The 10312-nt window shown below is 51.0% G+C and overlaps 1 protein-coding gene across 3 annotated transcripts; it reads right to left on the reverse strand.

Moving 5' to 3' along the window:
* Nucleotides 1–1132: 1132 nt before the first annotated feature.
* Nucleotides 1133–7120, reverse strand: MTG2 (mitochondrial ribosome associated GTPase 2). Of its 3 annotated transcripts, XM_068987398.1 has the most exons (7): nucleotides 6901–7120; nucleotides 5037–5184; nucleotides 4292–4407; nucleotides 3628–3846; nucleotides 3326–3464; nucleotides 2321–2603; nucleotides 1133–2237 (listed from the first exon to the last, which is right to left on the reverse strand). In XM_068987398.1, exons 1-7 carry the CDS (start codon nucleotides 7102–7104, stop codon nucleotides 1970–1972), a joined length of 1377 nt encoding a protein of 458 aa, XP_068843499.1. In that variant the 5' UTR covers nucleotides 7105–7120; the 3' UTR covers nucleotides 1133–1969. The 3 variants fall into 3 exon arrangements, with proteins under 3 accessions (XP_068843499.1, XP_068843501.1, XP_068843500.1); XM_068987400.1 differs by having other exon boundaries at nucleotides 2100–2603; XM_068987399.1 differs by having other exon boundaries at nucleotides 2100–2603; nucleotides 6841–7120.
* Between the last annotated feature and the right edge of the window lie 3192 nt (nucleotides 7121–10312).

The following is a 10312-nucleotide window of genomic DNA, read 5'->3' on the forward strand; positions in this document are numbered from 1 at the left end:
TAGGTGAGTCTGGCTTTGATCAGATGGTTGTGGGGACACCAGCTGGGAGACACTCATAGGGTGTCTGAGGAAGGGCACTGGCACACAGAAGCCTGGTTTCCCAGAGGATCCTTATTGGAGGGTCCCTGGTGTTGCAAGGAAACAGCTGGAGTGGTGGGGCAGGGAGCCCGGGGGCCAGGGGGAGTCAGGCCAGGCAAGGGAGAGGGTCGCCAAGCAGGGGTGGGGCAAGGATCTGTGCATACAAGGATAGGGCCGCTTAGGCTGCTGCATGGGGAGATGAGGGGGCATCAGCTTGGTATGAAACAGGGTGCTGATGGGGCTGAAGAGGACCCCAAATTCACATCAGTTGGAAACCCACAATATGACGCAATTTGGAAACAGGGTCTTTGCAGATGAATCGAGAGTAAAACAGGAGGGAGAAGAGAGCAGGGAGGCGCTAAGCCCACTGTCATCCACGGGGGAACAGAAGGCCGAGGAAGTGGAGAGAAGACCTCAGGGGAGGCTGGTGGCTGAGCTCCGGGGAGATGGAACCAGTGGGAAGGGATGACACTGGACAGACACCACCTGGAGGAGGGAGAATGCCGCAAGAAAACCCAGGACCCCACAGCCCATGCCCCGATGGCCTGACACAGACCCAGGGAGGGTACAGGGATTAAGTGTGAGAAAGCAAGTCCCTGTTCAGGGCCAGAGATCAACAGGTGATGCTCCAGGTTGATCAAGGTAGTAAGAGCTGCTCAGACTTCAGAGCAGGTCACTCAGCAAAACGGCCAGAAGGGGCAGGTCTAGGGGAGCTGGGACGGGGGCTGTGGCTTGGAGTCCACCTGATCTTTTAAATGTCTTTAAAAGCGACCTAAAAGCACTGGATATCTGCCACCACACACTTGCTCGTTCCACAAATGTACTGGTGCCCCTGATGGTCAGGTCCTGAGGCTCTGGGGGACACAGCGAGAACTGGACGAGCCCCTGCCCCTGCAGTGGGGTCCCTGGCGCGTCAGCTACACAGGCATCTTGAGCGTCTCCGCCTCTGAAGAGTGAGCGTGGCGGGGGCCCTGTGAGCAAGATGAAAGGCCGTTGATAATTAAATGCTACTCAGACCTGGCTTTTACTCTTTGTGGTGGCCTGAAAGAACAAACAGATGCAAAACCCATCTCTGGTTTCCAGAACACAAGGATCTCTGAAATTACAAGACATTAAAATAAAGCTTCAGGTAAAGAACTCATGTTCTTGTCGCAGATTTGATGTTAGATCAAAATGGAATTGCTCCTGAAAGCTGAGGCGCTGGCTTATTGTTTGAGGTCTGCCCAGCCCCCATCATGCAGAAACGATGTGGGTTTGAGTGATCCAGAGGCTCAGATGCCTTGAGACCCTGAGGCCAACTCCTAGAGGGCCTGTTCCTCTGCCCCTCCCTCACCCCTCAGGGACACGTCAGGGGCATCATACTTTAGCTGGGGGAAACAGATGTGTGGGCCCACACCTTGCTCGATGTGTGGGCTTGTCTTCATTAGGGCATCTGCAGTTGGGGGACCCTGAGGTGTGGGTAAAGCTGCCAGTGACACCTAGCAACACAGACCTGTCCCTGACCATCCTGGGGCTCAGGCTGCCGACACCCTGCCTGCAGCCTGCAGTTAATAACCCACCATGAGGCCCAGGTCGGATATTGGGAGCATTCAGTCGTGAAGCTCAGCTTCCACAGAGCACAGCACCGTCTGGGATGACAGAGCGGGTGTCACCCTCACTGATGCCCTGTTTCTTCACAGCTGGGCACCTGCAAAAGCTTCCTCACCCCCTGCCTCACGCAGCAGACGGAGCATCTCTGTGAAAGGGTGCCAACAGCTGTGGAATCAGAGGCCCACCTCTGCCTCAGCTGCCACCACCCGCGAGTCAGCGCTGCTGATGCTGGCTCCTGTCCACGTCCCATCTGGTGACGTCAGCCAGCATGTAATCCCTGCTATTAATAATTAGGGGCCAATTAACACAGATGAGCCCATTGCAGCACGTCACTCACATGCAGGCAGGTGTGGAAGCACTGGGGAGAGACTGGCAGGGGCAGGAGCGTCCGCTGCCCAAAGGGTCCTGTCCCAAGGCAGGGGGTGTGTTGGCTGGGAGTCCCAGGTTGGCAGGAAGGCCCCTGCACCAAGGCCTCCCAATTCCCCGGGGTTCCTTCCTCATCTCCAGTTGCAGCTGGCCTGCCAGGTGGGGCCTCCTCTGCTACCACCGCAGCGGCTGGCGGCCGTGCTCTAGCTCGGTGGCCACATGGCGGTCGTGCAGTTCCTTCAGACGCAGCAGCAGCTCCTCCAGGTTTTCCCCGGTGGCTGCCGACAGGGCGATGGCCTCCTGGCCCAGACGGGCCTGCAGCTGGGGCAGCCGGGCCCTGGCCTGCGGGAGGTCAATCTTGTTTGCCACGACGGCATAGGGTCTCTTGGACAGGCCTTCGTCGTATTGCTCCAGCTCATACTTCAGGTCGTCCAGCTGCGTCCAGGGCTCTGGCACCGAAAGGTCCACCAGGAACAGGAGGAAGGGGCAGCGCTCGATGTGCCTGAGGAAGGCCAGGCCCAGGCCCCGGTTTTGGTGGGCACCCCGGATGATGCCGGGGATGTCAGCCACTGTGGAGGAGACAAGCAGACAGTCAGGAGGGGAGCCCGGGGCCTCTGGGCACTGAGACTTTCCTTCCAAAAAGTATCTCATGAGTGAAGTCGTTCAATTTTCCGCCTTGCTGATTCACCAGGCCGATTCCATCTGAGGCACTGCAGCTTCCAGTCTTGCTAATGCTTTGAAATATTTGGGTGACTGGCATGATGACAGATCAGTCTAATAAGAACTACTTAACACATTCCAATCTCTCTGGCTTCAAAAGTGATTCAAAAAAGGGGAAAACGGCTTCCTGTAATCTATTAATAATTTGATTACCGATAGAAATTATGATAGAGTCCTCTGCAAATATAAAGTGCTATACAAACCACGTTGCCAGCAGGCTTACTATTTTTAATGGGTACATTATCTTCTGGAAAAAGTTTTCTTCTCTCAAAATGGTACAGGGAAAGCTTTTAAAATCACATGTTGTCCACATGACTGATGCTGCTGAATTCCCCGTAGATGGAAAAGAAGAATAGAGGCGGTGAAAAGGAGTAATTTCCTCAGGTTTGAAATTTAAACTCAAATTCCCGAACTGCCACTAACAGATGCCTGGGGGAGGGGGTGGGAAGCAAATCTAAACCGATTTTGATAAAGAACTATAATTTTTAAATGAAGAAAAACGAGGCTCCATGTAAGTTACATAAGCATGGCTCTGAATTCCACCATCACCCAATCCTCTGAGAGATCCTACCTGCTATCTGCTGGTGGTCCTCGTAGTGAACAATCCCCACATGGGGGTTCAGGGTCGTGAATGGGTAGGAGGCCACAGCGGGCCTTGCATTTGAAATGGCCCGGAGAAGCGAGGACTTCCCGGCGTTGGGGAACCCAACCTGGAAGACAGTGAAGACTATCACCACAGAGTCTGTACCTGGTTGGGTCAGAGAGTCTCAGGTTGGGAACGGGGGACAAGCAAGAACAGGGCTCCTAATGAAGCCAAGAGGACCTTATAGGAGAAAGCGGGCTGTTCAGCCACCATGATGCACAAACACCCACCAGTCCAGCGTGTGCCACCGTCTTGAGCTCCAGAAAGAGGACGCGCTCCTGGCCCAGCTGTCCGGGGGTGCAAGTCGTGGGTGCACGGTTGTCGTTAGCCAGGAAGAAGCGGTTACCCTTCCCCCCTGCCCCGCCCACTGCTGCAATGAACTCATCTCCTGAGCGCGAGAGGTCAGCCAGGACTTCATTTCCCTCCTTCACCAAAGTGCCCACGGGGACCTGAAACACAACAAAGCGTTTTTAGGGGCTCCAGAGAAGGGGGTAGTTCAAGCTCCCAGAGGGAGGAGGGCCCTCAGGGTTCTGTGGGGCAGGCTGCACAATGGCTTCTCCCAGTAGCACTTCTATAGCATCAGGGTGAGCAGAGCATCTGCGAATGAGAGCGATGCTGAGGGCGTGAACCCACTGCTCACATGGAGATGCCCCAGGGGGTAGGGCAGGGGAGGCTTGCGGGGCTGCAGATAGGGACTGCGGACCTGTGGGTCCCCTCGCTGGAAGGCAGAACCGTCTCAGGACTGTGAACAGGTCACAGGTGCATATGGTATGAAATTGACACTGAGTCCCCGACTGGGGTTGCTCTGTGGAAGACAGGCCCCTCTGGGCCACTCGCAGGACCTGGGAACCCGACGGCCCACAGGGTGGACAGGGGACTCCACGCCTGGCCTACCCGAATGTAGAGGACAGCGCCATTCCGCCCAAAGCAGTTCTTCCTGCCGCCGTCCTCGCCGTCAAACCCTTGGTACTGCGACAGGACAGAGGACAGAGACTTGACCTGCTGGTCAACTGGAAGTCAAAGCGGGAAGCGTCACCGCCCTCTGTGTTAAAGGCAGACCCGTCTCATTTCGTAAAGTTTCTCTTGTTCAGATTAAGAATGCACACGGGATGAAGTCACGGCAAGTTACCAAACCAGCAATGAGACTTTTTGAAAAAGCTAAATTCTTATTTTCCTTTAAAAGATATTACCGTTTCCAAAAAATTCACAACTACCCACAATATCATTGTGATTTGAAAATAGCTGTACTTTATTATTATGCTGTGAATGGCTACTAACTCCAAGTGGAGTGGTTTGCTAGGCCTTTGTGCTCCATGTGTTTAGGGGCGATCAACACCCTTTTAGCACTTGACTGATAGTAACAGTAACAGATTTAACCCTTGGACATATGGTACCAGAATGTTAGATTCTCTGATAGTCTTTATGTTCCTGAAATGTTAAAAAAACAACAAACCATCAAAGCTGGTTTGAAAGTTGGTTTGGGGTAAAATATCTAAATGTGAACATCCACGTAATTGAATAAAATGATGTCCACACATCGGTTTTGAATTCAAATTCCTGTTAGGGCAAGAAGGTGCAAACTCCCCATCCAGAGATGACAGACAAGAGTGAAGTTCCCCAGCTGCCCAAGGGCACCTGCCTCTCAGGATGACATGGCCCCCGTTGCCTCCATCACCACCATCAGGGCCTCCAAACTCCTTCCGGGGTTCACTGTGAAAGCAGCTCACCCCATTGCCTCCGCGTCCCCCTCGGACGAGCACTCGGCGATGATCCACAAAATGCCGTTTCTGCAGAGAGCACAGGGTGCCCTGATTGGTATTAACTCCACAGTCCTTCCAAGGACCAAGCAGCCATTTGAAAGGTACCTTTTCTACCTAGGAAGAGCTTTAAAATTAGATGCTAATGATACTAACATTGTTAATCTCTCCTAAAATGCAAATATAAGAAAGAGTTCCCGGAAGTCACTGCTATTTGTAGGCAAATGTAAATCCACGACGCAGATATAAAGAGTGGTCAGCGTGGAATACACGCCCCAGAAACAAACAGCACTAACAACCTAAATACAGCACAGCACAGGAGACACTCCTTAAATAAAGCGTCTTCCCAGATTTTTTTCAAATAGAAACACACTACTGAAATAACAGACCTTTACTAACGAAGTTTCTGTTTCTTAGCACGAGACACTGAGAGCGACGGTCCCTGGGCCATTGCCAGGCTTCCCGCTAAGAGCAGAAGTCTCTGGCCAACTGAGTAGGTCCACATTTTTAAATGTGGTGATGCAAACCGAGCTCCAATCTGTGAGCAAGTTCTTCTCCAGGTCCCTAAGGGAGCTACAATCGACCTCAAGAATTAGAAATAACCGACCAGGCTAATGTTTAATAAATGTTCACTGGCACAAGATGTCCAGCTGCCCGAGGTGCCAGGGTGCAAGTTGGGGCTACCACCCCAGCCCAGCTGCCCTGTCCCAAGAAGCCTGCCTGCTTCCCACAGGAGCGCACAGGCAGATGTGGCCGCCAACACAGCCCCTCCATGGGGACTAAGGCATCTGCATTTCCATAAGCAGATCTTTTTTTAAAAAAGGAAAACACACAAATATTTTAAGATGCTCTGGCACCACCACATGGAAAAACCATGAATTACTATTCAAAAACACAATGCATAATTTTGAACACGAGGGAAAGCAACCTGATGGAAGAAAGCACAACTGATGAGCACTGAACAGAAGATAAAGCTCAGAATCAACGCTTACATTCCAGGGAGGAGACATAACCACTGGAAACCTGATACATCTGAGTACACTTACTGACTGCCAAAGTAATTTCCCCACAGGACGTACTCTCTGCCCTAATGAGCCTCATGTGGAACCCCCTACTTAGGAGAAAACAAAGTGGTCTTAAACACGTACATTCTTCAATTTGATTAAAGATCATTCATATTTTAAATAGGTTTTGGTAAACAGAAGAACAAAAAAAGTGTAAGGCTTTGAGAACTATAAAACTAAACGTCTATGCGCCCCCTCTTCAATGTTATAAATTAAGAACTATTCACACATATTTAAGAATATGAAAGTGAAAAGTGAAAGTGTTAGTCACGCAGTTGTATCTGACTTTTGTGACCCCATGGACTGTAGCCTGCCAGGCTCTCCTGTCCATGGAATTCTCCAGGCAAGAATACTGGAGTGGGTAAGCCGTTCCCTTCTCCATGCATTTAAGAATATATATAATACTTATCTCAGACACACAGGCTAGTGATACAGGAGTCTGGGCACCCTCCTGGTGAAGGCAGAGAATACCCAGAAGGGTCATCACTTCTACCACACTGGGTACCACCTTGGTGCCACCACAGTTTTGGCCAGCATGGTACTTGGTATCCACAGGCCTCCATCTCATGTCCTCATCTTCAAGGATAAATGAAGACAAGATAATGGGAGCTCAAAACAACACCCTGTGACTTCCAATGAGGAAACTGGAGGCAAATCCCTTCAGGGTTTCTAGAAGTCTCACCAGTTTTTTCTCCGAGAGTGGCTGCTTCCTTGGTGGTTCCTGGTGCTTGGTGCAGTCCGCACAGCTGACTGAGAGCAGTCTGGGAGAAGCGCGCAGCAGAAGAAGGCGGCTGGGCCCATGGACCATGCGGGCTGCTAGCATCCAGCACCCCACACCCTCCAACACCGCTTGGGGTCTTGCTGAGAAAAGCCTTGAAGGTATCATGACTCCTTAACAAAAGGCAAACTGGTAAAATAAGACATCTGGTTTAAACCTGAACATGAAATTGAAACTAAAGAAGTGTGGGTGCCTGGGCCAAAAAAATCCTGATGTACGTTTCTGAAATAAATGAGCCCACGAAGGAAGCTCTCACCTCACTCACCACTTTCCACACGAGTCAGGCCCTCTTAGCCCATATGCCACTTGGAAGGAGTTCCCTGGTGGCCTAGTGGTTAGAATTCTGGGCTCTCACTGCCAGAAGCCTAGGCTCCCTCTGTGGCCAGGGAACTGAGAGCCCATAAGTCTTGAGGACAACCCCCTGCCCCCACGCCAAAACAAACCCATTTGTTTCTTACAACCCTATGAGAGGTAACACCGCATACTGGACTTTCTCCATTTGCTTTTCTAGACTCCTTTCCCACCCTGCTCTGTTTCAAGAGAATACCCTGCAGGACCACCCTCAGTTGCCTTGCTGTTGGGCAATGGCTGGATGGAGTAGCAAGAGCTGGATATCGACTGAAGGCTGCACCACCAGCCACGGAGGCCATGTCTACACTCCTCTGTCCTGGTCCTTCTCCTTACCCTGCGGGCGTCCAGGAGCGGCAGCAACGCCATTGTCACCAGCTCCAGATAAAAACATCAACTCTGCTGTTTCCCTGAATGCTCCCCTTCAAATGGGGGCCTTTACACCCTCCTTAAATTGTCCTCGAGAGACCGTGACAGGATTTCAGACCCTTACATTTTGCATGCCCATTTTAAAGCAGTGGAGGCTGAGACTCAAGAGAGGCTGTCACTTGCCCACTTCACGTAGTATTCTCACTGCACCAATGATTCACAGGAGTGTTCTTCAAATGCGGGACACACACACGACCACCGTCCAGGGCACCAAGGCAAAGGTCATTTTTAAAGAATCAATGTTGTGTTTCTTAACTCTGGACACGTTTCCGCTGCTAAAATCTATGTGCCTGAGAACTATCATTTAAAAGCGTGTTCTCCTTTCCGCTCGTGTCTCGAGAAGGGTCCTCTACATAAGGAAGCCCCCTCCTGACGGACCGGGGTGCCAGACCAGGACGAGTCTGAGAGGTCCAGCCTGCCCCGAGCTGCCCTCAGAGCAGGACGCTGCTTCTGCAGAACTCTACACCCGTGTTCACGCTCACACTGTTCTGGGCGACCGCGCCACCGCAAGTACAGAACAACACCCGCGAGGACCTCGGCCCGAGGGCGTCTCCGGGCTGCCGGAGCGCGCCCACGCGGGCTAAAGGGAAGCAGGAAGCCCGGGCCAGGGACTCGAGGGCGCGCTCGGTCCCACGCCTGTGCCCTACCCTCTCCCACGGGTGCCCGGACGCTACCCACACTCACCACTCCGCGGGCACGTCACTTCCGGTGCCGCCTCCAGGGGCCACTTCCGGGACCGGCCCCGCCTGCGCAGGGTTCCTCAGCGCGAATGTGCGAGAAGGGGAGGGGCTACGGGCGTCCGGCGAGAGCCGAGGAGGCTTTCCAGCAAGTGGGCGGGTGTTTCCTTTGAACCCAGGGACTCCGACACCGCGGGCCGGGCAACCCTCTCCCACCGCGGCTTCCGGCTCCCCATCACCTCACGGAAACTCAGTCTTCAGGTCGGTTCTCGAAGACCCAGTTTATTAATCACACCAAAGGCATAAAACAAGACGCCAAAGTCCGACTGAAGAGAGAAACGGCGGATGAGGACGGTTGTCCGAGGACGGCCTGTGCTCGTGAACGAGACGGGGCGACCTGCCCGGTCACGGCCGAATGGTCAGACGCCCACGTCTGGCTCCGAGGTTGAGCGGCCGCCGGCGCTCAGCGACCGCCGAGGCGAGGCTCCGGCTGGGCGCGGGAGAGATGCTCGGTCGGCCGTGCCGGGCCGGAGATGCCGAGTCCAGACGCGGCCGGGGCGGGGTCGCCGCCCGGGCGCCCGCACCTCAGCCGGGAGACCAGGCGGCACCGACCGCGCCGCGCGGACAACTCGCTTCGGCCTGAGCTGCCGCGGACAGAAGAGACACAAGAGTGACGAGCCGCTGGCATCACTCCCCACATTACATAAAAATGGACGGCAAGTTAAATAAACATTTTGTTATTAATCATTAAATATATTAACACCAACAATCATGTATAAATTAGGAAATAAATGTACAAACTATTTCACAAAGTGCTTTTTAAAATATATACACAACATTCAAGAAATTCTTAATGTAAGACATTTCAGATTGAAGTTTTGGGATAAGATTTTTTTCAAGTGTCCTTTTCCTTCAAAAAGTATTAATACAGCACTTAAAAAAACACACACACACACAAAAGGCATATTCCCATATTGGCAAAGAATAAAAATAAACTTTTCACAGTTCTCAAATGTTTTAACATTTTTAACAGGAAATTTTAATCCCCGATTGAGTTTGCAAATTACTTCTATGAAAATTGTCAGGAAAGAACAGAACAAAATGAAGGGAAATGACTCCCTAAATTGAAATTGCTAATGTCTGTGTCATTTAGCAATTAAGGGCTCTCACTTACGTAATTTAATATAGAGATGTATTTTTTAAGCCCTTACTAGTATTAAGGGTTTCTAAAACCCGAAAGTCTACAAAATAAACATTTCTATCCCACTGTCCCTGTGATTCTGTCTCCACAGAAGAGGGCAGAACGTCCTAGAACAGGACTTGTACTGGACCCCAGCTGTCCCTTCAATGAGCCCTGGTGCTTCATCTGTAAAACAGCAACAGTAACTGTCGCCATGTTCCCAGTGGGGACGGAATTCATTCTGCTAGAAACACATTAAAAATGTCTTCTAGACTGCAAAACATCCAATTATGGATAAAGTACTACCTTAAAATTTTAAAACATAAGACTTCACTAAAACATCAACTTCAGTAGACTTGATATCAAGAATTGGATTTTTTTAAAAAATTTTTTGGTTCTTGGAAATATGTCAGCATTTACCCAAAGATGTTTTTAAAGGGGCCATAATAAATATGGGTATTATTATCCAAGTAAAGGTTGATAAAATGTCTGTATGACTTACTAGTGAAATGTATAACTTTTCCTTTGACCTGACTTTTCCACATGAGCTATCTTTAACATTTGTGCAGAATTTAAATGGCATTTAATGTCCTAGGAATGTAAAAACGACTCGAATTTCTCTACGTTAGAGCTTTCCTTCTTTTTAGGAAGAACACAGTGAAATCAGTGGTGTTCTCTTTAA

Source organism: Capricornis sumatraensis, chromosome 15, assembly GCF_032405125.1.
Source record: "Capricornis sumatraensis isolate serow.1 chromosome 15, serow.2, whole genome shotgun sequence".
In the NCBI taxonomy this organism is placed as follows: domain Eukaryota; kingdom Metazoa; phylum Chordata; class Mammalia; order Artiodactyla; family Bovidae; genus Capricornis; species Capricornis sumatraensis.

Coding starts and splice junctions, on each gene's coding strand:
- MTG2 (XM_068987398.1), bottom strand. CDS start 7,104: ATGATACCTTCAAGGCTTTTCTCAGCAAGACCCCAAGCGGTGTTGGAG. Junction 3,465..3,627: donor CGGTGGCACACGCTGGACTG/GTGGGTGTTTGT, acceptor ACTGTCTTCCAG/GTTGGGTTCCCCAACGCCGG. Junction 2,238..2,320: donor GGCCAGGAGGCCATCGCCCT/GTCGGCAGCCAC, acceptor CCACCGAGCTAG/AGCACGGCCGCCAGCCGCTG.